The sequence below is a fragment of the Dendropsophus ebraccatus genome, chromosome 8 (assembly GCF_027789765.1).
Source record: "Dendropsophus ebraccatus isolate aDenEbr1 chromosome 8, aDenEbr1.pat, whole genome shotgun sequence".
Classification (NCBI taxonomy): Eukaryota; Metazoa; Chordata; class Amphibia; order Anura; family Hylidae; genus Dendropsophus; species Dendropsophus ebraccatus.
This window is the reverse complement of record NC_091461.1, coordinates 121,819,517-121,845,349: the sequence shown is the minus strand read 5'-3', so window position 1 is coordinate 121,845,349 and position 25,833 is coordinate 121,819,517. Positions and strand designations below refer to the sequence as shown.

At 49.1% G+C, this 25,833-nt stretch overlaps 1 protein-coding gene across 2 annotated transcripts; it reads left to right on the top strand.

Annotated features, from left to right (window-relative positions):
- The first annotated feature begins 217 nt into the window (after positions 1–217).
- Positions 218–25,506, top strand: CC2D1B (coiled-coil and C2 domain containing 1B). Of its 2 annotated transcripts, XM_069981613.1 has the most exons (26): positions 218–462; positions 2,741–2,877; positions 3,411–3,541; positions 4,424–4,562; positions 6,160–6,260; positions 8,359–8,523; positions 11,080–11,202; positions 12,078–12,294; positions 12,419–12,528; positions 12,901–12,976; positions 13,051–13,116; positions 13,287–13,408; positions 14,597–14,669; positions 14,746–14,870; positions 15,948–16,098; positions 17,154–17,326; positions 17,659–17,784; positions 18,587–18,645; positions 19,629–19,745; positions 20,047–20,120; positions 20,215–20,273; positions 20,823–20,874; positions 21,937–22,036; positions 22,997–23,090; positions 23,419–23,547; positions 24,405–25,506. In XM_069981613.1, exons 3-26 carry the CDS (start codon positions 3,473–3,475, stop codon positions 24,405–24,407), a joined length of 2,523 nt encoding a protein of 840 aa, XP_069837714.1. In that variant the 5' UTR covers positions 218–462; positions 2,741–2,877; positions 3,411–3,472; the 3' UTR covers positions 24,408–25,506. The 2 variants fall into 2 exon arrangements, with proteins under 2 accessions (XP_069837714.1, XP_069837713.1); XM_069981612.1 differs by lacking the exon at positions 2,741–2,877.
- Positions 25,507–25,833: the final 327 nt, after the last annotated feature.

Here is a 25,833-nt window from a genome sequence, read left to right as displayed (position 1 = left end):
AGTGTTCTCCACATCATCACACCAGCAGGGGGCAGAGTGTCCTCCCCACATCATCACAGAAGTGCCGGTATATATATAACACCCTATATATAGGAACACATCTGCGCTGTCCATCTCTGTGGACAGAAGCCCCTCCCCTCGGGCATGTGACAGGTCACGTGCCGATGACGTCAGGGAATGTCCCGCAGCCACAGCTGACAATCACGTGTTGTATGACAGCCGCTCTCGCTTCCGGGATCACTCCTCCTCCCAGCATCCCCCGCTCCCGTCCTCCTCTCACTCTCCGGTCCTCTCCCCCTCCCTCCCGGGCTGTGCCCCCCCTGCCCCGCCGCTCCTGACCTCTCCTCCCGGGCACCGAGCAGAAGCCGCCATCACTGATTAACCCCGTCAGCCCCGGTGTTTACCACCCTGAAGTATATAGCTGTATACCGCTGCCTGTGTCCCCCTGTAGTGTAATAACCGGTAAGTGTATCCTGTATATATCTGTATCTCCTGTATACCTGCCAGCATAGAGTGACAGCAGAGGGCATGCTGGGAGTTGTAGTTCTGTAACAGCTGGAAATGTCAGTGCTGATTATCTGTTATTATGGATTCTTGTATTGATGATCTGGAGCAGTGAGATAACTGGGGGCCCACCCTCTGGGATCCCTACTGATCCTGAACACTGGATCCCTTAGTTATCCCGAGCCCTGGGATCCCTACTGATCCCCTACTGATCCTGAGCTCTGGGATCCCTACTAATCCTAAACACTGGATCCCCTAGTTATCCTGAGCACTGGGATCCCTACTGATCCCCTACTGATCCTGAGCTCTGGGATCCCTACTGATCCTAAACACTGGATCCCCTAGTTATCCCGAGCTCTGGGATCCCTACTGATCCTGAACACTGGATCCCCTAGTTATCCCGAGCCCTGGGATCCCTACTGATCCTAAACACTGGATCCCCTAGTTATCCCGAGCCCTGGGATCCCTACTGATCCTAAACACTGGATCCCCTAGTTATCCCGAGCCCTGGGATCCCTACTGATCCTCTACTGATCCTGAGCCCTGGGATCCCTACTGATCCTAAACACTGGATCCCCTAGTTATCCTGAGCCCTGGGATCCCTACTGATCCTCTACTGATCCTGAGCCCTGGGATCCCTACTGATCCTAAACACTGGATCCCCTAGTTATCCCGAGCCCTGGGATCCCTACTGATCCTCTACTGATTCTGGGATCCCTACTGATCCTCCACTGATCTTGAGCTCTGGGATCCCTACTGATCCTCCACTGATCTTGAGCTCTGGGATCCCTACTGATCCTCTACTGATCCTGAGCTCTGGGATCCCAACTGATCCCCTACTGATCCTGAGCCCTGGGACCCCAACTGATCCTAAACACTGGATCCCCTAGTTATCCTGAGCACTGGGATCCCTACTGATCCTCTACTGATCCTGAGCTCTGGAATCCCTACTGATCCTGAACACTGAATCCCAACTGATCCCCTACTGATCCTGAGCCCTGGGATCCCAACTGATCCCCTACTGATCCTGAGCCCTGGGATCCCAACTGATTTCCTACTGATCCTGAGCCCTGGGACCCCAACTGATCCTATACACTGGATCCCCTAGTTATCCCGAGCCCTTGGATCCCAATTGATCCTGATCCCTACTGATCCTGAACACTGGATCACCGAGCCCTGGGATCCCTACTGATCCTGAGCAGTGAGATAGCCAGGGGTCTGCCCTCTGGGATCCCTACTGATCATTGTATACAGATTACAGGCTATCGGTGTGACACGTTCTGCAGGGAGAGGACTATTCCCTCTTAAAGGTGTTGTCCAGGAATAGAATAACACAGCTGCTTTCTTCCAGAAACAGCGCCACCCCTGTCCTCAGGCTGTGTGTGGTATCGCAGCTCAGATCCATTGAAATCAATGATACTGAGTTGTAATACGGCACACAGCCTGAGGGCGGGGGTGGCGCTGTTTCTGGAAGCTTTAATCATTCTGCTTTCTCCTTTGCAGGTGTCACACGTTGTCTATAGGGACACACAGGAGCCCAGTATCAGGTCACAGCCCCTCCCATCCTGTACTGATCCTTATAGAGATACAATGACTGATCAGGAGATCTGGAATATATGACTGGTGCCTGAGATGAAGCAGTGAACGCAGTTATATCAACCTTCTGCCTCTGTTCACAGAACTACAGCCCCCATCATGTCCAGGCACGCTGGGAGTAGTAGTCGTGTAACAGCTGGAGAGTCTCAGGTTAGGGAACATTGGATGAGTCAGGACTAGACGCCATATAGCGCCCCCTTCTGGCACTCGGGATAACACAGTATCAGCTTTGCCAGGATTTGGAGGGCGAGTAGCCAGAACCGTCATGGCGGCAGTGTGAGCTCTTCCTCCGCAGCAGAACTCGTACTGGAGACACGTGAGTCAGATCATGGGGAGTAACGTCTGTGATTATAACCCGGAGGAGGAGCGGCCGTAGAGCCAGCATGGTGACCTCTGACCCCGGCTGTACCAGGAAGACCAAATCCCCCATGATGCGTCCTCTGGTGACTCACAGGGAAAGTATGTGAGAATCCGGGTCACATGACTGATCCGCCAGGTTAGGCCGGGTTCATGCCGCGTTTCATCCGTTTGTTTGAAAACGTTTAATTTTACAAAAAAAAAAATCCTAGTCACCTGCATCATTCTGTACGGTAAAAAAAAAACGGATCCCGCTCCTTCAGTTTTTTTGTTTTTTTTCTAGTATATTAAGTCGACGGCGAACAGAACTGCAGGACAGCGAACAACTGCATCCAGTCACGCATCCGTGTCTTCCATTAAAGGGGAACTCCGGCAAAAATCTTTTTCTTTCGAATCAACGGGTGTCAGAAAGTTATATAGGTTTGTAATTTTCTTCTACTTAAAAATATCCAGTCTTCCAGTACTTCTCAGCTGCTGTATGTCCTGCAGGAAGTGGTGTATTCTCTCCAGTCTGACACAGTGCTCTCTGCTGCCACCTCTGTCCATGTCAGGAACTGTCCAGAGCAGGAGAGGTTTTGTATGGGGATTTGCTGCTGCTCTGGACAGTTCCTGACATGGACAGAGGTGGCAGCAGAGAGCACTGTCATACAGGAGAGAATACACCACTTCCTGCAGGACATACAGCAGCTGATAAGTACTGGAAGACTGGAGAGTTTATACTGAAGTGAATTACAAATCTTTGCCACTTGCTGGTAACAGTTGATCTGAACAAAAAAAAATTTTGGGTGAACAACCCTTTTAAACAAACACCTGCCCCCTCTCCCGTATATATGCGCACTCACTGCAGCGGAGCATCCATAGATACAAGGAAAAAGCAGAGAAAAGATTGAGTAGTGAAAGGTGACGTGTCTGATCCTCGCCATTACTGACGTCTTTGATGCTTCTTCTTTCAGGGACTGGTGGTCCTCAGTGATCCCCCTCCCCCCAGGACCGGCGGCAGCTTCCATGAGCCGATATGCTGGGCAGGAGACCCGGCAAAAAGAATGCTCAAGCCAAGGGCAGGGGGGCGGCTGCAGCCAAGGAGGTAAGAAGACCCCAGAATGTGCCCGACCCTTATATATACACATGATCCATCGGGTACAGACGGCTCATCCCTTTCCTGTCGTATTAAAGGGGTAGTTAACCCCAAAAAGAATAATTTCATATTAACTAGTGATAGAGATTTGTAATTTACTTCTATTAAAACAAAAAAAAAAAATCTCCAGTCTTCCAGTACTTATCAGCTGCTGTATGTCCTGCAGGAAGTGGTGTATTCTCTCCAGTCTGACACAGTGCTCTCTGCTGCCCTCTCTGTCCATGTCAAGAACTGTCCAGAGAAATTAAAAACGATTTTTTAATAGAAGTAAACTACAAATCAGTGGCGCTTTATGACACCAGTTTATTTAAAATAATTTTTTTGTGTGTGAGCTATCCCTTTAAGTTGCTTCCATAAGGCTGGGCATTAATACATGACATTGACGCCATACTCCTCTATATATCTGAGCATTAATCCCACCTCAGCTCATTTCCTCAGGGACGGCCTAAAGGGGCTGCGTTGTTTGTTATTGTTTTTCTTTTCCTGGAACAGCGCCCCTCTGAGGCTGGGACTGGTATTGCAGCCGCACTTATGTAGCCTTTATATGGTGCCGGTACAGCAGTATATGTCAGGGAATCCTCATCCGAACAGTGTCCTGTCAGTATAGTCAGGGCTATGGGGCTTCATGTTGTCTCTTTTAATAACAATGGTCTGTTCTGTATTTCTTATCTGTTTGCTGAATGATGTGTAAGTGACTGTAGATCTATATGGGACAGGTAATCAGTGATCAGCGGGGATCTGACACCCATCACCCCCCTGATCAGCAGCCTGAAGAGTGGCAATGTGCCCCCTGTCCGGGTTCTCTCTAGTCATGACGCTTTCTCTCCGCAGCTCGGGCTCTTTGTGGACTTCAACCCCGAGGAGATGATGATGGGAATCCCAGATGACCCGGACGATGGCGACCTGGAGGCAGAACTGGCTGCACTTACTGGGGGCAAGGTGGCACCCAAAGCCAAACCTAAGGGGAAAGGTGAGGAGAGCCGATCATACACAGCATACATCACACATACCATACACATCATCATACACCACACACATCGTACACCCTACACATCATCATACACACCATATACATCACACATACCATACACATCATCATACACCACACACATCGTACACCCTACACATCATCATACACACCATTATACACCATACACACCACACACATCATCATACACCCTACACATCATCATACACACCATATACATCACACTTACTATACACATCATCATACACCACACACATCGTACACCCTACACATCATCATACACACCATTATACACCATACACACCACACACATCATCATACACCATACATATACATCACACTTACTATACACATCATCATACACCACACACATCGTACACCCTACACATCATCATACACACCATTATACACCATACACACCACACACATCATCATACACCATACATATACATCACACTTACTATACACATCATCATACACCACACACATCGTACACCCTACACATCATCATACACACCATATACATCACACTTACTATACACATCATCATACACCACACACATCGTCATACACCATACACATCATCATACACACCATATACATCACACTTACTATACACATCATCATACACCACACACATCGTACACCCTACACATCATACACACCATACACCGTTCACACATTATACACCATACACACCACACACATCATCATACACCGTACATATACATCACACATACTATACACACACATCATAATTCATCACACATACCATAAACATCATAATACACCCTATACATCATCTGTAACCGGTTGGGTTTATTTAAAAAAATAAGGTGTCTTATTGATGGGATGAGAAGGAATGTATTATTTTAATGTCTTGTATGTATATGTATATATATATATATATATATATATAATATAATATATATAATGCTGGCCTTGTATGGCTATGTGTGTAGAAGTCATTGTAGTTGTGTGTGTGTATGTATACTGTCACACCTATGTCACCTGTCCAGCCATATACCTTCACAATAGTGTAAACATTGGAGGATACAGTTGTTTGTTGCTATTGTTCTATGGCTGAAAGAACCTTGTAGCTGTAATTGTAAGACTGGGTCCCCATTGTGCTTGGTAAATATGTACAAGGCCGGGGAAACATCAGATAACTTCCATCCATGGTGATCAGTGTCTACATAGACATACAAGCACATCACCCCCCACCCAAACTAACTATAAAGGTCGGGGGGATGTAGCTTCTAGTCAGCCTCAGCTGGGACCATGGAAGGAAGGTGCCCAGCACCCTGGTGGTCTTCAGGGGAAGTGGGAGTATATTAGACCATAATATACAGTGGGGCTCCCCATCTAATTGTGGATGAGACAACTCTGCACCTGTACCACACACACATTATCATGAGATGAAGCGCCGCGCAGGGCTTCTCCCCATTCTGTGCTGCTCATTATTCCACTGGTGAGATCCTCTGTGAGAGATACAGTGCACCCGGCTCCGGCAGCCGCCATAGTAACATCTCCTGCCTCCTCCATACATATAATGACGTCGCTGTAACTTCCTCCGCAGCTCCTCTCCCTATGGATCATATAGAGAAGATGGCACAAGAATGCATGATAGACCTGGATGCAGAGGAGGAGGAGGATGACCTGGAGGATGAAGATTTGCTGGTAAATAGAAATGCAGGGATCTAGGACCGTGTCCCCCAACCTGTGCCCCCCCCAGCTGTTACAGAACTACAACTCCCATCATGCCCCATAGCCAGAGGCGGCATAACCGATAAGGGCAGCGGGGTGGGGGGAAGCGAGACGGGATACTGTACATCCATATACAGAGTGACGGCCAGGAAAACCTATATCACCCTATATACAGTACAGACCCCCAGACTGCAGATCAGGAGCAGCTTACATCCTCATATATACAGTGCAGACCAGCATACAGCCCCCTATATACAGTGCAGACCAGCATACAGCCCCCTATATACAGTGCAGACCAGCTTACATCCCCTATATACAGTGCAGACCCCCAGACTACAGACCAGCTTACATCCCCTATATACAGTGCAGACCCCCAGACTACAGACCAGCTTACATCCCCTATATACAGTGCAGACCCCCAGACTGCAGATCAGCTTACATCCCCTATATACAGTGCAGACCAGGAGCAGCTTACATTCCCCTATATACTGTGCAGACCCCCAGACTACAGACCAGCTTACATTCCCCTATATACAGTGCAGACCAGGACCAGCTTACATCCTCATATATACAGTGCAGACCCCCAGACTACAGACCAGCTTACATTCCCCTATATACAGTGCAGACCCCCAGACTACAGACCAGCTTACATTCCCCTATATACAGTGCAGACCCCCAGACTACAGACCAGCTTACATCCCCTATATACAGTGCAGACCCCCAGACTGCAGATCAGCTTACATCCCCTATATACAGTGCAGACCAGGAGCAGCTTACATTCCCCTATATACTGTGCAGACCCCCAGACTACAGACCAGCTTACATTCCCCTATATACAGTGCAGACCAGGACCAGCTTACATCCTCATATATACAGTGCAGACCCCCAGACTACAGACCAGCTTACATTCCCCTATATACAGTGCAGACCCCCAGACTACAGACCAGCTTACATTCCCCTATATACAGTGCAGACCCCCAGACTACAGACCAGCTTACATCCTCATATATACAGTGCAGACCCCCAGACTACAGACCAGCTTACATTCCCCTATATACAGTGCAGACCCCCAGACTACAGACCAGCTTACATTCCCCTATATACAGTGCAGACCCCCAGACTACAGACCAGCTTACATCCCCTATATACAGTGCAGACCCCCAGACTGCAGATCAGCTTACATTCCCCTATATACAGTGCAGACCAGGAGACTACAGACCAGCTTACATTCCCTATATACAGTGCAGACCAGGAGCAGCTTACATCCTCATATATACAGTGCAGACCCCCAGATTGCAGACCAGCATACATCCCCCTATATACAGTGCAGACCCCCAGACTGCAGATCAGGAGCAGCTTACATCCTCATATATACAGTGCAGACCCCCAGACTACAGACCAGCTTACATCCCCTATATACAGTGCAGACCCCCAGACTGCAGATCGGGAGCAGCTTACATCCCCCTATATACAGTCCAGACCCCCAGACTACAGACCAGGAGCAGCTTATATCCCCTATATACAGTGCAGACCCCCCAGACTACAGACCAGGAGCAGTTTATATCCCCTATATACAGTGCAGACCCCCAGACTGCAGATTCAGGAGCAGCGTACATCACCCTATATACAGTGCAGACCCCCAGACTACAGACCAGGAGCATCTTACATCCCCCTATATACAGCGCAGACCCCCAGACTACAGACCAGCATACATCCCCCTATATACAGTGCAGACCCCCAGACTGCAGATCCAGGAGCAGCTTACATCACCCTATATACAGTGTAGACCCCCAGACTACAGACCAGCTTACATCCCCCTATATACAGTGCAGACCAGGACCAGCATACAGCCCCCTATATACAGTGCAGACCCCCAGACTACAGACCAGCTTACATCCCCCTATATACAGTGCAGACCAGGACCAGCATACAGCCCCCTATATACAGTGCAGACCCCAAGACTGCAGATCAGTATATGTATATGACAAATTTTCACTTCTAAAGCCCCAGAAGTTTTCATGGATGAAAGTGCGTTTGTTTTTTTACTTTTCTATTGTGGTTTCCCTTATAGGCCGAGCTCCAGGAAGTGGTGGGCGAGGAGGAGGAGGAGGAGGAAGAAGAGGAGGCGTCAGCCCCTTCACATGTTGTAGAAGTTGGGGCACCTCAGCAGGTGGAGGACACAGAACCTGCCCTGTTACTTACCGCACCTGTGGAGACCCCGAAAATCCCATCACAGGTAACAGCCCAGACCCAGAGGTGACAGCGCCCCCTAGTGTGGGGTCCTCACAGCCGCCGGGGGTCACAGACTCAACAGGAAACACCTTTTTCTGGTTACGTTTTTCCTTACTTTTTTTTTTTGCTGCCCGATTTTTCATTGACTTTTTTTCATCTACATCAAAAGTAAAAATAAAATCTGTTGTGTAGAATGGGTGGTCACCTGTCAGACAAGCAGCTAAACACCCTGATCACGGCTGTTAGAGGGTTAAATGACCGGCACCAATAGGATTCCTGATGTCAGACATTAGTGGTGGGTATCAGCTCGCTCCATGCTCCCCTCACATGGGGCAGTGAGGAAGGGGTTAATGGAGTTGGGGGGGGGGGTGCGTCTCTGCTCTGTATGAGATCGGCAGCTATAACGCTATTATTTATGTTTAGTTTTGAGCTTTAATATTCTGTGCGTCTGCGCCCGACGTGTTTCTGTCGCTGGGACCCCTCCCGGCCGCGGACACAGAGGACGCACTGTTCTCGCTCCTCGCTCTCCCTGGGTTCTTGTTTCCACCAGTAACACTTTCCATGACTTTCCCGTCGCTCATACAGCGGAGCGCGCTCTGCCAGGACGGATGCGCTGGGAGGATAGTCACTGGGTGTAGAAGCTGGAAGGTTCTCTGGTTGGTGGGAGAAGGCGGGGTGCGGGGCTTTCACCAGATTCACTCCTGTAGCATATATACATATATACTGCGGATAAATAACCTGAGAAGAGAGAGAGAGTATGGTGAGTACTTGTGTCTTCCAGGATTATAATTAGATAGATGCTTTATTCCAAAAACAGCGCCACCCCGTGTCCTCAGGTTGTGTGCGGTATTACAACTCCAGTTCACTTGAACTGAGCGGCAAAACTGCATTGTGGGCTTTGGACGAGAGGGGGTGCTGTTACTTGAAGAAAGCAGCAGTTCTGGACTTACCTTTAGGATAACAGGCTTGCGGTTGGATTGTCTGACTGTTTAATATGCATGAAAACCTGACAAACCATAATAGAAATCTGTTGAGATTGGGGGGGGGGGATGTTACACTCACACCTTCTTTTGGAATAGCGCCTCTCTTATCCATAGGTTGTATTTGGTATTGCAGCTCAGTTCATTTTTATGTGCTTGTGTATAGACTGTATCTTGTACTGCCGCTTAGCCAAGAGTGGCGCCGTATCTTGGGCCATGGGTGTAAACTAGAGGACACAGGAGACCACGGGTATAGACTGGAGGGGACACTGGAGACCACGGGTATAGACTGGAGGGGACACAGGAGACCACGGGTATAGACTGGAGGGGACACAGGAGACCACGGTTATAGACTGGAGGGGACACAGGAGACCACGGGTATAGACTGGAGAGGACACTGGAGACCACAGGTATAGACTGGAGGGGACACAGGAGACCACGGGTATAGATGGGGGGGACGGGAGACCATGGGTATAGACTGGAGAGGACACAGGAGACAACGGGTATAGACTGGAGGGGACACAGGAGACCACGGGTATAGACTGGAGGGGACACAGGAGACCACGGGTATAGACTGGAGGGGACACAGGAGACCACGGGTATAGACTGGAGGGGACACAGGAGACCACGGGTATAGACTGGAGGGGACACAGGAGACCACGGGTATAGACTGGAGGGGACACAGGAGACCACGGGTATAGACTGGAGGACGGGAGACCACTGGTATAGACTGGAGGGGACACAGGAGACCACGGGTATAGACTGGAGGGGACACAGGAGGCCATGGGTATAGACTGGGGGGACAGGAGACCATGGGTTTAGACTGGGGGGATGGGAAAGACCATGGGTATAGACTGGAGGGGGCACAGGAGGCCATGGGTATAGGATGGGGGGGGCAGGGAAGACCATGGGTATAGACTGGGGGGGGGGACAGGAGGCCATGGGTATAGGATGGGGGGGCAGGAAAGACCATGGGTATAGACGGGGACACAAGGGAGACCATGGGCAGGGCCGGTGTCAGCACAGAGCTTACCTGGGCGAGTGCCAGGGTCCACAGTGCTTCTAGGGGCCCAGAGAGGGAGAGGGCCCTGCTCTTCTAATATTTAGCCCGCTTGCTGTAGTGCAGGGTGAGCAGGATAAACATCAGAAGACACAGGAGAGGGAGCAGGAACTGCACAGAAAGAGAGAAAAGGGAGAAGGACCTGATCACATGACCCGCAGGTCCTCAACCTTACAGTGTGGAGAGCAGCTCAACAGAGAGAAAGAGGGAGAACACTGAGCTGTTAGTGTCTGGGTGTGTCAGTCAGTCAGTGTCTGTGTAAGTCAGTCAGTGTCCGTCAGTGTCAGAATTATGGGTGCATAGTGGATGAGGGGCCCGCTGAGGCTCTGTCGTCCGAGGGCCCACAAAAACCTGGAGCCGGTCCTGACCATGGGTATAGGCTGCTGACACCCACTGGGGCTGAGCGGATCCGTCATGGTGTCAGTAGGCGGCAGTCACTGAGCGGAAGGTTTTGTCTCCCGCCCCTTATTATCTCATTATACGTGTCGGGATGTGACCCACTTACTTGTTTACTGTACAGACGGGCGCCGGGGGACTCGTACAGACGCTGGAGGAGCGGATCTCCAACTACAAAACAGCAATTACCAATGCAAAGCAGAGCGACGAGGGCTCCAAAGCCAGACGCTACGAGCGGGGGCTGAAGGTACGTCCCCCCATACATAACACAGGGTAACGTGCAGCACAGGCTGACGGGCATCACGGCCACACTGTGCAGCTACCGAGCAATAACCGGAGCTCCGGACATCTCCATAGAGGCATCAGTCAGATCCGTTTCAGAGATGAGCATAAAGTAACATTGTCCTGTCCCTCTGTTACTTCTCCTGATAATGTATGAATAAGGTAAAGGGGCACTCCGACAAAAATCTTTCTCTTTCAGATCAACTGATGTCAGAAAGTTATACAGATTTGTAATTTACTTCTATTTAAAATTCTCCAGTCTTCCAGTACTTATCAGCTGCTGTATGTCCTGCAGGAAGTGGTGTATTCTCTCCAGTTTGACACAGTGCCCTCTGCTGCCACAAATCCCCATAGAAAACCTTTTTTTTCCGCGCTTATCCTTATTTTGTATGGTTTAATTGTTGACCTTATTTTATTTTAATTTGTGTTATTTGTGTTACTTTGCATTTTTTTTGTGTTATCTGTATTACGTATTGTACATTTGTTTAAAATTATCTTAAAAAATCTAATAAAATATATCGAAACAGAAAACTTCTCCTGCTCTGGACAGTTCCTGACATGGACAGAGGTGGCAGCAGAGAGCGCTGTGTCAGACTGGAGAGAATACGCCACTTCCTGCAGGACATACAGCAGCTGATGAGTACCGGAAGACTGGAGATTTTTAAATAGAAGTAAATTACAAAGCTGTATAACTTTTTGAAAGAACTTTACAAAAGCATCAGGCCGTCTGATAGGGTCCATAATCCCCCCCAGACCTAGCGCTGTGTGTATGTGTGTGTGTGTATATATATATATATATATATATATATATATATATATATATATATCTCTATCCTACAGACACTGGAGTCTATGCTAAAGGCTGCCAAACAAGGGAAGCCTGTGGCGGAGGAGGAGATGCCGCCACCAGTGGCTTGTGGGACGCCGGCACCTGCTGCAGCCAAAGATCCGGGGGACACTCAGCTTTCAGAATCCGCCAGCCCCCCAGGACCCTCCGATACTACAGAAGAGTCGCCCCCGGTCGCCGAGGAGCAAGCCACCGGCCAAAGTGAGGACGGTAAGACCAACCCTATACCATCACCTCTCCCGCATTCCCCTCAGGGTAGACGTCTGTGGCCACAATCCCTCCTCACACCGCGCATGGGTTATACTGTAAATCTATCGTCATGCTTCCATCACAGGCACAAAAACCCTCCTGACCACAAGACAGAGGGAGTACAAGATGGCGGCTCTGAGAGCCAAGCAAAACGGGGATCTGGAGAAGGCCAAGGAGTACATGAAGATTGTCAAGGTAAGTAATGGGTATAGGGGGCCGAGGTACACGCAGGGTTAAACCCGGTCACCGAATATACACTGAGGGGGAGATTTATCAAACTTGGTGTAAAGTAAAACCAGCTCAGTCGCCCCCGGCAACCAATCAGATTCCAACTTTTATCCCTCACAGACTCTTTGGAAAATGAAAGGTGGAATCTGATTGGTTGCCGGGGGCGACTGAGACAGTCTCACTTTACACCATGTTTGAATCTCCACCTGAGTGATGACGGATACGAATCCTGCTGATTACTATGGGGAAGGATCTTGGACGCCCGATCCCCCTCCGTGTGTTTCCCCTGTGGATTCAGCTTCCATACGTTCCTGACAGGATTCCTTTTCCTTCTCTCAGAAGTTCAGCAATGTCCTGGAAGCCGTGGAGAGCGGTCAGCCGGTGGATCTCAGCCAGATGCCCCCTGCGCCAAACGGTGAGTGACCGAGAACCGCGAGAGAGGCCGCAGACATCACGGATATCTATAGCTGATCCATCTCTGTATTTTAGACCACAGCGTAAAGGCCTCCGAAGCTGCTGCTGAGCCCCCGCCATCTGTCCCTGCAGCCACGCCAGGTAAGAGGGGGGAGGGGACCTTTAGGCTGGCCACCACGTAGCAGCTCTCCCCCTCCCCCGCCATTCACGTGTATGCTCAGCTAGGAGGAGCGTGCGGGCAGTATGGGGGACAGCGGAGAAAGCTGATGCCACCTGCTAGTGACCTCCTCCTTTTCTTTGTGGATTTGCAGCCCCGGCCAGCTCTGTGTTACAGGCGCTACAGCAGAGGATGGAGCGATACAAATCTGCAGCGCAGCAAGCCAAAGCCAACGGCGACGACAGGAAAGCAAGAATGCATGAAAGGATTGTCAAGGTATAAAGGAATCTGAATGACGTCTCCCCCTTATCGTCCATTCATAATTATAATTAAAGGGGTATTCCACTCAAATATAACTTTTCATGAGACTTAATGATTCTTTCCAAATATGTTATTATATATTCACTCTCTCCTTCCCCCAGTTCTCAGCTGCTGCTTTCTAATGAAGACACAAAAATCTGTGTGTGAGCTTTTCTCTCTGTCTCCCCCCTCCCCCTTACCTTCTGAGATGGCCGAAGGGAAACAAGTCCCTGGCAGGCTATATCTGCAACATTGTAGCTTCTTAGTAATGCTGGGAGGGTTAATCTGAGGTCAAGTTGCTAATAACCTGCTGTGATTAACCCTCCCAGCATTACAAATAAGCTACAAAGTTGCAGATAAAGCCCGCCATGGACTTGTTTACATCAGCTGTCTCAAAAGGGAGGGGGGAGACAGAGAGAAAAGCTCACACACAGATTTTTGTGTCTTCAGCAGAAAGCAGCAGCTGAGCACTGGGGGAAGGAGACTGAATAGATAATAACAAGTATGGAAGGAATTGTTAGTCTCACCATAGGCAGAAACATATCAAACGTTATATTTGAGTGGAGGACCCCTTTAAAGCAATATTGTCATTCAAGAAAACTTTTTATGTATCACACAGACCTAAGTGTTCAGATCCCTCCCTGGTTATTAGAAAAAAAATGGGAGAAGCACCTGGCTCAGAACTTCTCTCTCCATCTCCCTCCATATTGGAGTTACGGGCTGCGTGGACTTTCTATAGATAAAGAGAGAGAAGCGCTTAGCTGAGTGCTTCTCCCAGCTCTGTCTAGCAGTCAGTGGGGATCTGAACACCCAGAATCCTTAATGATTGAAGGTTCAGTCCGGTCTCTTTACTCCCTTCATTGCTGCTTCTGTCGCTCCTCTAATCCCTGTGTTGTTCCTGCTGTTTACTCGTTCAGGGTGCAGCACATGTAGCGGAGCCAAGATTCCAAGATTCCATAGAGGACAATGTGTTTCCATGGACGGCACCTGTTTTTATGCTCCACAAGACATCAAGATCAAACTCCATAGAGTTCTAGTGTAACTGTAGACGTGTCACACAGACCTATGTATCTCATGTATAGCGCCACAATATACTGCAGCGCTGTACAGAGATCACTCATATTGCAGTGCTCCTGGGTAACCTGTCTGTATATTATCCCACAGCAATACCAGGACGCCATCCGGGCACATAAAGCCGGGAGACAGGTCAATCTGCCGGAGCTGCCGGTTCCTCCAGGTAAATGTTATATTAATATAAAGCGAGGGGGGAGGGCCGTTATATTATATCATATTAAATCTCGGTGTTGATCCAGGGTTCCCTCCGTTTCCCGGCATGGAGAACTCCGAGGGTGAAGGAAGTGTGGAGAAAGCGCTGGAAGCCGCCCACAAGCTGGCAAACGCCAAGGAAGAGGATGACGCTGAGGAGGAAGACGATGAGGTGGGGAAATGTCCCCTCTAGTAATTACACTATTGTCTGCGGGTATAAAGGGGGATTCCAACCTAAAACAACAGCCGACCTGTCTGGAGTCAACAGGGTTTGTGATTGCAATATATTTGTATTCGTATTATTTTTTATTTTAAGTCATCGTTATACATACGGCCACACTGCGCTCCATGCTCCCCCTGTGCTGATATTTGGCCTTTTCTCTGTCTAAAAAAAGACGCCAATCCCATAAAGTCCCCGTCCTTTGCCGCTCACACAAGGACCCCTGCCCATCACCCAGGTTGTAATTGTATTCTTACCTTCTGCTCATTCTATTAACTTTTACTAATTCTGTCATCAGCTCTGCAGCTTACTAGGAGACAATGCTGTGTGACTGGAGAGCTGACCATACAATGCAAGCACCCTTAGGATTTTCTGCTACTGAATGTGGACGTTCAGCAGCTGTAGACAAGCGCAGGGAACAGAAAAAAAAAAATAAAGTATATTGCAAAACACAACCCCTGTTGATTTCTTCCAATATGTTTTTGCGCCCCCACCGATGCACAGGGGATGAATGTCAGATTGCTGTGTGAGGCCGCCCCTTTAAATGATTATGGGAACGCCAGCGATGACCAAGAGCAGCGCTCACTCACCCCTGCCGCTCCCATAGACAATCAGTGAAGCGATGGCACAAACCGCTGCTCTATGCTATGGTGCAGCTCTGGGCCCCATTCTCATCATCACGGGGGTCTCTGGTTGGACCCCCCACAATCTGCACTTGTCCCCTATGATGTGGGATTCCCCTTTAATAGAATGTAAACCACAAGTGACTGCTATACATGTGAGAGCGAAATACTTATCATTTGTGTCATAAACCTTTACATAAAACTTATAAACAGTCGGCTTAGAATCAAGGGGGAGAAGGGAGAAAGCTGGCGGCGGCTTGTCTCCTCAGAAACAAAGGGATCGAACAGTAGAAATCCAAGATGCCTGAGAGGTGGGAAACCATACGCACAGGTGATCAGCTGATCCTGCTGACATTGGCTCCTTCTGCCAGCTAAATGATATTTATGTAAATGTTTTCTTTCCCAGGATGAACAACCAGCAAAGAAACCCGTCCCGCAGAAGCCCACCCAAGTGGTGAAGCCGCAGGTATTGCCCGCTGTGCTGCAACAAGATGACGCGTCCCTCAAAACCAAAGGAGCCGGCACCGCAGTATCTCCAGGGAATCTACCACCTGCAGGTAATACTGCGGCCTCCATCCCGAGTCCTCCAGCACATTCAGCCTCCATCCCGAGTCCTCCAGCACATTCAGCCTCCATCCCGAGTCCTCCAGCACATTCAGCCTCCATCCCGAGTCCTCCAGCACATTCAGCCTCCATCCCGAGTCCTCCAGCAAATTCAGCCTCCATCCCGTGTCCTCCAGCACATTCAGCCTCCATCCCGTGTCCTCCAGCACATTCAGCCTCCATCCCGTGTCCTCCAGCACATTCAGCCTCTCATCCTCCATCCTGTGTCCTCCAGCACATTCAGCCTCCATCCCGAGTCCTCCAGCACATTCAGCCTCTCATCCTCCATCCCGAGTCCTCCAGCACATTCAGCCTCCATCCCGAGTCCTCCAGCACATTCAGCCTCTCAGCCTCCATCCTGTGTCCTCCAGCACATTCAGCCTCCATCCCGAGTCCTCCAGCACATTCAGCCTCTCAGCCTCCATCCTGTGTCCTCCAGCACATTCAGCCTCCATCCCGAGTCCTCCAGCACATTCAGCCTCCATCCCGAGTCCTCCAGCACATTCAGCCTCCATCCCGAGTCCTCCAGCACATTCAGCCTCTCAGCCTCCATCCCGTGTCCTCCAGCACATTCAGCCTCTCAGCCTCCATCCCGTGTCCTCCAGCACATTCAGCCTCTATCCCGTGTCCTCCAGCACATTCAGCCTCTATCCCGTGTCCTCCAGCACATTCAGCCTCCATCCCGAGTCCTCCAGCACATTCAGCCTCCATCCCGAGTCCTCCAGCACATTCAGCCTCCATCCCGAGTCCTCCAGCACATTCAGCCTCCATCCCGAGTCCTCCAGCACATTCAGCCTCCATCCCGAGTCCTCCAGCACATTCAGCCTCCATCCCGAGTCCTCCAGCACATTCAGCCTCCATCCCGAGTCCTCCAGCACATTCAGCCTCCATCCCGAGTCCTCCAGCACATTCAGCCTCCATCCCGAGTCCTCCAGCACATTCAGCCTCCATCCCGAGTCCTCCAGCACAGGCACCCGCTGTAGCCTCCTCCTTCTTGTCACTATTTCAGTCCAGGAGCAGATGGATTTCCTGGAGAACCGGAGACGACAATACAGGAAAGCCGCTCTGCAGGCCAAGCAGAAGAACGATCTGGAAGTGGCCAAACAGCACATGAGGGTCGCCCACGTTCTTCAGGCCTCTATCGACAAGCTCAAGAGCGGAACTCTGGTGGACATCACTAAGGTCCGAACATATCCGTTAGATGAACTATGTGCACTAGCATCAGTATAAAGCAATGTACTCACTACTATAATCCAGAGCTGCATTCACAATTCTGTAGTCTTCAGAGCTGGAATCTCCCAGTACACCCTGCTGGGTCCGCACCTGCTGGAAACCAACTTTCCCATTGTATATCATGTGTCTTTCAACAAATACACTGACAACCAGCAGAATTAAGAAGACAGCTCTGGAGTATAATACAAGCTGTAATTTAGTCCTACAATGTGTTTTACATAGATAATTCTATAGCTATAGACTCCGCCTCCTTATTGTTATATCTCCTCCTCTTCCCCCAGGTCCCCCCTCCCCCCGAGGACGAGGACAATGACTTTGTTGTGGTGGAGCCCGAGGACAGCCGGCCGCCCCAGAACTCCGATGAGGTTTACGCTCAGCTGATAAAGCTTCTTCAGGAGCAGCATGAGGTTAGTGGCGGGAGCCCTCCATATGTGTGAGGTTAGTGGCGGGAGCCCTCCATATGTATGAGGTTAGTGGCGGGAGCCCTCCATATGTATGAGGTTAGTGGCGGGAGCCCTCCATATGCATGAGGTTAGTGGCGGGAGCCCTCCATATGTGTGAGGTTAGTGGCGGGAGCCCTCCATATGTGTGAGGTTAGTGGCGGGAGCCCCCCATATGCGTGAGGTTAGTGGCGGGAGTCCCCCATATGCGTGAGGTTAGTGGCGGGAGCCCCCCATATGCGTGAGGTTAGTGGCGGGAGCCCCCCATATGCGTGAGGTTAGTGGCGGGAGCCCTCCATATGCGTGAGGTTAGTGGCGGGAGCCCTCCATATGCGTGAGGTTAGTGGCGGGAGCCCTTCATGTGCGTGAGGTTAGTGGCGGGAGCCCTCCATATGCGTGAGGTTAGTGGCGTGAGTCACAAATTACAAATAGAATTTATTTCTATTAAATAATCTCCCGTCTTCCAGTATTTATCAGCTGCTGTATGTCCTGCAGGAAGTGGTGTATACTCTGTGTCTATGTATCTTTTTGCCATAATACATGTGAATTGGGTCTTATTGTTTTATAGTCAATAGTCAGGAGCGGGCAGGACGACTAGCCGAAGCCTCTCTCCACTCTGGCCCATAGAGAAGTGTATGGAGTCCTGACCCCCTTTCCTTAGACGTCCATATACCTAAGAGGGGCCCATGGAGAGGGGGGGGTCCCCATAATCAATTTATTGCCCCTGTCGGTTTGAATTAAACAGAATTGAATTATTATTTTTCTTTAGAAATGTATGAGATACTCCAAGCAGTTCACACACATGGGGAACGTGGCCGAGACCACCAGGTAAGTGCCCACCTGCGTCCACGGGAGGGGTGACTGCTTAGTGACTGGAAAGGGGTTATGGTCCATCCACCGGGCAGGGTTATGCAGCTGATCGGGGGGGGGGGGGGGGTCTGACCGCTGGCTGCTCCACTCTGACCACTGGCTGCTCCACTCTGACCACAAGGGATCACCTGTCCCCTGAGTGAGTGGGACAGCAGACCCCCGGCCACCGCCGCTCTATCTACTCTCTATGGGATTTACAGAGTGGTGGTCCTGCCTATGATCAGTGGGGGTCCCGGATGGTCTTCTTCTATTTTATCTCCCGTTCTAGTCTGATAAAGTTCAAAGCAAATCTATAATCCTCATTGAAATAAATGGATGAATATGTTTTCCCTGACCCTGTTCAGAGCTGATTTTACTATCACCTTAAAGGGGATGTTCACAAAAAAAAAATTCTTTCAAATCAACTGGTGACAGAAAGTTAAACAGATTTGTAATTTACTTCTATAAAAAAAATGTCCAGTCTTCCAGTACTTATCAGCTGCTGTATGTCCTGCAGGAAGTGGTGTATTCTCTCCAGTCTGACACAGTGCTCTCTGCTGCCACCTCTGTCCATGTCAGGAACTGTCCAGAGCAGGAGAGGTTTTCTATGGGGATTTGCTGCTGCTCTGGACAGTTGCTGACATGGACAGAGGTGGCAGCAGAGAGCACTGTGTCAGACTGGAGAGAATACACCACTTCCTGCAGGACATACAGCAGCTGATAAGTACTGGAAGTCTGGAGATTTATTTATTTATTTTTTTATAGTAAAGTAAATTACAAATCTCTGGCACTTTATGGCAGCAGTTGATTTGAAAGAATTTTTTTGGGGGTGAACAACCCCTTTAATGTGAAGGTCTGTTAGGAATCTCACACCCGGTGCCCCGGAGCTGCGCTCTGTATAATATGAAGACGTCCGTGCAGAATCCTCAGACTCTTCTTATATTATTTTCTTTTCGTTTCAGGTTTGAGAAAATGGCAGAGGACTGCAAGAAAAACTGTGAGATCCTTCATTTATCCCAAGCTCAGGGCCTGGATCCTCCTCCCTATCACTTCGAGGACAAGACATTGAAGATTGTCAGGTATGGCCATACGCTGCAGTACCAGGAGCCGCCACTAGCAGCAGCATAGAGTATACATGACTATTGGGCGTCATCAGTTGGGGGTTTGTCTATGTTCCGCCTGATATTGTCCATTGGGCAGGGACACACCCCCTTGACAGAAGGAATGGTAACGCCCAGTTGTCAGTTTATTCATACATTTTTAGCAGAAATAAGAGTTGATGGGGCAGAGTTCCGATTTCAGGAAGAATCCAGTAGTTTCCATGATGGCGGTTTCTTATGTTATGAGCAGATAATACGGCTCGCTCTCTTCTTTCCTCAGAGTTTTCTCGGAGCTCAGTAGTACAGAGATGCTGCTGATCATAGTACGCGGCATCAACCTTCCTGCCCCATCAGGTGAGATCCACAGTGTATCTCAGCCTCCAGTCACATGTATCTAACCTTTCCGTACATGTCCTGCTCATCAGCCGCCGATTTGTCTCCTATACAGGAATGGCCCCCAATGATCTGCATGCGTTTGTGAAGTTTGAGTTTCCATATCCGAGTACGGTAAGTGACCCGTAATCACTTAAAGGGGTATCCTGCCCCAGCGTGTTATCCCTTATCCATACAACAGCAGATCACTGGGACCCCCACATTTTCCAAGAACAGAAGATCCCCCCCCCCCCCAAATAATCAGCTTATTAAAGGGGTTCACCAAAAGTTTTTTTTTTTCCTTTCAAATCAACTGGTGACAGAGATTTGTAATTTATTTCCATTAAAAAATCTCCAGTCTTCCAGTACTTATCAGCTGCTGTATGTCCTGCAGGAAGTGGTGTATTCTCTCCAGTCTGACACAGTGCTCTCTGCTGCCACCTCTGTCCATGTCAGGAACTGTCCAGAGCAGGAGAGGTTTTCTATGGGGATTTGCTGCTGCTCTGGACAGTTCCTGACATGGACCGAGGTGGCAGCAGAGAGCACTGCGTCAGACTGGAGAGAATACACCACTTCCTGCAGGACATACAGAAGCTGATAAGTACTGGAGATTTCTTAGTAGTATTTCTTATGTGTGATGATGCGGCAGCTATGGTATAACATCCTCCTTATTGTGCTTTACAGGAGCAGCCTCAGAAGAATAAAACCTACGTTGTTAAGAACACCAACTCTCCAGGTCAGATTTAGAGAGCGTGTACCGCCATAGTGTCACCATAGAGATGAGTGAATCTTAAGCCCCCTCGGATCTGTCCGAACCTGAGCGTGCGGCATGCGATAAGCGGTGGCTGCAGATGCTGGATGCCTATGGCCCATGGGCGGTGTCCGTATCTCCAGGACTCCCTAGGACGCATCCAACCTCTGCAGCCACGAGGAGTCAAATGGTGAACGTTCTGGTCGGGAGAATTCTGCCGACCCTGAACAGTTTGGCCTCCGCTCCTTATCATGAGTGTTTCCATGAATCCATTAAACAGATCCCATATACGTCTATGGTTTACTACAAGTAAAAGGTCTACAACATCTAGACTGAGGTGATGTGCGCAGATCGGGAGCCATTACCTAGTGCAGCGGTGCTGGATGACGACTTCAGTCACTTCCTTTAAATAGACACTTTGTAGACACTGAATGTAGCTGCCAATTTTGCACAGAGGAGAACCGTGTATCCTGCTCCGCCCCTGTCATGCTGCTCCCCCGTGTATCCTGCTCCACCCCTGTCATGCTTCTCCCCCGTGTATCCTGCTCCGCCCCTGTCATGCTTCTCCCCATGTATCCTGCTCCACCGCTGTCATGCTTCTCCCCGTGTATCCTGCTCTGCCCCTGTCATGCTTCTCCCCCGTGTATCCTGCTCCACCCCTGTCATGCTTCTCCCCGTGTATCCTGCTCCACCCCTGTCATGCTTCTCCCCGTGTATCCTGCTCCGCCCCTGTCATGCTCTGCCCCTGTGTATCCTGCTCTGCCACTGTCATGCTTCTCCCCCGTGTATCCTTCTCCCCCCCTGTCATGCTTCTCCCCGTGTATCCTGCTCCGCCCCTGTGTATCCTGCTCTGCCCCTGTCATGCTCTGCCCCCGTGTATCCTGCTCTGCCCCTGTCATGCTTCTCCCCGTGTATCCTGCTCCGCCCCTTTGTATCCTGCCCCGCCCCCTTGGGTCATGCTCCCATGTTATTGTACTGGACATTAGTTCTCTGTATTCCCAGGCCATTGCTCCCATTATTTTTATCGTTTGTTCTTCTTCCCCTTAGAATATGAACAGTCTTTTAAGCTGAACATTAACCGCAACCACAGAGGCTTCAAGAGAGTGGTCCAGGCTAAGGGCATCAAGTTTGAGATCTTCCATAAGGGGTGAGTGTGCGGTGCTGGGTGCCCCATTATAAATATACGCCCTTATTTCTGAGTATCCACTTTTCTCCTTCAAAGTGTTAGGGGGGCAATGGCTGCATTGGTTACAGGGGTATTTTGCTCAAGCATAACTTCTGATAAGTTGCTGCCCATGGTGAGACTAACAATTCTTTCCATACTTGTTATTATCTATTCAGTCTTGTTCCCCCAGTTCTTAGCCTCTGCTGAAGACATAAAAATCTGTGTGTGACCCTCTCTCTCTGTCTCCCCCTCCTCCCCCCTCCCTTCTGAGACGGCTGTTGTAAACATGTCCCTGACAGGCTGTAGCTGCAACATTGTAGCTTCTTTGTAATGCTGTCAGGGTTAATCTGAGGTCAGGTGGCTGAGGCACTCACTGTGATTAATCCTCCCAGCATTACACAGAAGCTACAATGTTGCAGATACAGCCTGCCAGGGACTTGTTTACTTCAGCTGTCTCAGAAGGGAGGGGGGGGGAGGAAGGGGAGACAGAGAGAAAAGCTCACACACAGATTTTTATGTCTTCAGCAGAAAGCAGCAGCTGAGAACTGAGGGAAGGAGACTGAATAGATGTTAACAAGTATGGAAGGAATTGTTAGTCTCACCATGGCAGCAATATGTTTGAGTGGAATATCCCTTTAAGAGAATTTTCAGATCTAATCAGCCAACAAAGGATCGCTGTATTGTTTGTCAGCTGGTGTCAACACTCATTTATCCAATAATTGTGCCCCCCCAACCTGTCAGCCATTAGGCTCCTCCTCCTCCACCCTGGGCCTCAGTCCTCCTGTGTATACGGCCTCTGTACACCAGTCTCTGATATCCGTTGTACTGGGGTACCATACCGGTCTGAGAAGCGGCGCTGTGCTCTCCATGATGATCAGCGTCTCCCACATCTGTAGCCAGAGAAGATGGTGGCGTCATTACTCTTCTCATCTTATCTTCCAGAGTGTTCTTGCTGAAGAGCGATAAACAGATCGGCACGGCCAACGTTAAACTGGATAAGTTGGAGACGCAGTGTGAAATCCGGGAGATTGTGGAGGTAAATGTAATAATAATAATAATTAATAATAATACTCATGGCAGAATGATAAGGGGATTAAATGAGAGCAGAAAAATGGATTTGTTTGTTTTATGTCCTGCAGGAATAGTGCCCCCGCAGGCTGTGTCTGGTACTGCATATCACATCCATTACATATGGCTGATCTGTGGGGGGGGGGGGGGGGGGTGACACTGCTGGCTGTGTAATAGAGGGAAGCCAGAAAATAGTGTATGCATTATATACAGACCTTTTCTTATGCCGGTGACATGTATGGAGATTTTCCCATTAAAGGTGACGGCTCTGTATAGAATAATCCTCTCTTTTTCAGGTATTTGATGGCAGAAAACCAACAGGGGGGAAGCTGGAAGTTAAAATTAGGCTCCGAGAACCCCTCAATGGACAAGATCTTCAGACGGTGACAGAGAAATGGCTGGTGATGGATCCGGTTACAAGGAAGGTCACTGTCATATCCTTATTACTGCAGTGAATTAGACTTTTCTTACTATGTGTCTCCATGGTTACAGACTACAGACCAAACCTGTAGTCAGATCTGCGGTCATGTCTTGCTTTAGAATCCATTTACACTGGCATATTATTTGCCAAAGATTTGAAGCCAAAGCCAGAAATGGATTTAAAAAGGGGAACAATCTCAGGCTTTTCTTTATGACCTGATCTCTTTATATTCTCTTTCTGGCTTTGGCTTCAAATCTTTCTGTGTAAATGGACCCTAACTTCCCTTTATTACTTTACTATAGATACCAGAGGGTACAGAGGTACAATGGATCAGTCTGTGCCAGGACCAGGAGACTTACAGGTGGAAAGCTATACAGATCTGTAATTTATTTCTATTTAAAGATCTCCAGTCTTCCATTATTTTTCAGCTGCTGTGCGTCTTACAGGAAGTGGTGTATTCTCTCCAGTCTGACACAGTGCTCTCTGCTGCCACCTCTGTCCATGTCAGGAACTGTCCAGAGCAGGAGAGGTTTTCTATGGGGATTTGCTGCTGCTCTGGACAGTTCTTGACATGGACAAAGGTGGCAGCAGAGAGCACTGTGTCAGACTGGAGAAAATACACCACTTCCTGCAGGACATACAGCAGCTGATAAGTACTGGAAGACTGGAGATTTTTTTTTTTTTTTCAATAGAAGTAAGTTACAAATCTGTACACCAGTTGATTTCAAAGAAATAATTTTGCTGGAGTACTCCTTTTAAGATTTTTTTTTCATAGTTGCTTCATCTCATGTGGTTTTAAGCATGCAGTAAGTCAGTAATTATATATTTTGTTAATTTATTAATTATATTTTCCCTCTGTAGTAAAATGCTGCACTATGGAGGAAGCCGGCTGCCTGTGCAATGACGATGCTGCCTCTTTACACCCTGACAGCAGGCGGTGAGAGGAGGAACATACCAAAGGATCTCCCCCAGCATCAAAGCACGTCAGAAGGGCTCCGCCTGGATCCAATGCAGAACGTCCGCCGCTGTGCCCGGGCCGCCTGCTCTTACTTACTAACAATATAACTTGGCATCACTCTTGCGTAACCTCTGGCTTTTCATGCGTTGAATGTAAATCAGGATCTATTCCGATTAGAAACCAGTGGACAAGCGCGATACAGAATAGAGAATGTATAGCAACACGACTACCAGCTGCTGACCTGCAAAACCCCCCGACCTGGCAAGAAACGGGTTTATCGCTGAACCTGCTCCCACAATGCAGTGCGGAGCCTCTTGGACTATGGATTTGCTTCTGGTGCTGAAATGCTACTTCTCCTATTCTGCGTGGCTCACTCGTTGCAGAAGGAAACTCCTCCGATACGGGCGTCAGGTTTGTGCCGTGAAGAAGCAGCCGCCTAGGTATGATCTGGTGTTTCCTCACCCTGACCGAGGGGTTTACAGACCACTTCATGAATGAGGACAAACCCTTGTAGGGATCGCTAAGCATGACTACTCTGGCAGGGTGGAGGTTCGCTCCTTTCCCCCTGTAAGTGCCTTTAACCGATTCAGTCTGTAGACTCCGGGGGTGGTCGAGTTCCGTCACGTTTCCAGCTTTGTCTGTTCTGTGTGCCTTTTAAGACGGGCTGTATCTCTACCAGAGTATTCTCCGGTCCAGCCTTTCCAAAACTACCGCTCCCAGCATGCCAAGAGTCGTCGTTTTGCAAAGGCCGGAGAGCACTACAACAAAGTCGAGCAAGTCGTATGCAGATTAACCCCTTCAGGGTCGCAGGCCTCTGACACAACGGTCGTTGCCACTTCTTTTAGTTTCTCCCCACCCCCCATAGTTGTTTGTGCCATGTGTAAAGCGTAACTCTTCAGACTGTTAATGGAAGCCATTATGTTTTATTTATTAACGTCACGGATGGTACTAGATGGCGACGTTGTACTTTACTGTATAGCATAATAAATGGAGATGGGGCACCTCTTTATGGCCGGCTGCTTTCAGGCTTAGAAAATACAATATCGCTGTTCGCGTTAAAAAATAAAAATTTATTCAAAGAAAAATACATATTATAGTCAAAACCAGAAAAAAAAAAGTTACATAAAGATGGTGCAGGATCCATGGAGCGAGCAGATTAGTGTCATCAGAACGAGTGAGGTATCGGTGGATCTCTCGGGGAGCTTATAGAATCCAGTGATCACGGTGGGGGGGCATACACTTTAGTCACATCCTTATTCGATAGCATAGGTGTCAAACTGGTGGCCCTCCAGCTGTTGCAGAACTACAATTCCCATCATGCCTGAGCTGAAG

Coding starts and splice junctions, on each gene's coding strand:
- CC2D1B (XM_069981612.1), top strand. CDS start 3,473: ATGCTGGGCAGGAGACCCGGCAAAAAGAATGCTCAAGCCAAGGGCAGG. Junction 20,121..20,214: donor CAACCTTCCTGCCCCATCAG/GTGAGATCCACA, acceptor TCTCCTATACAG/GAATGGCCCCCAATGATCTG. Junction 23,091..23,418: donor AAATCCGGGAGATTGTGGAG/GTAAATGTAATA, acceptor TCTCTTTTTCAG/GTATTTGATGGCAGAAAACC.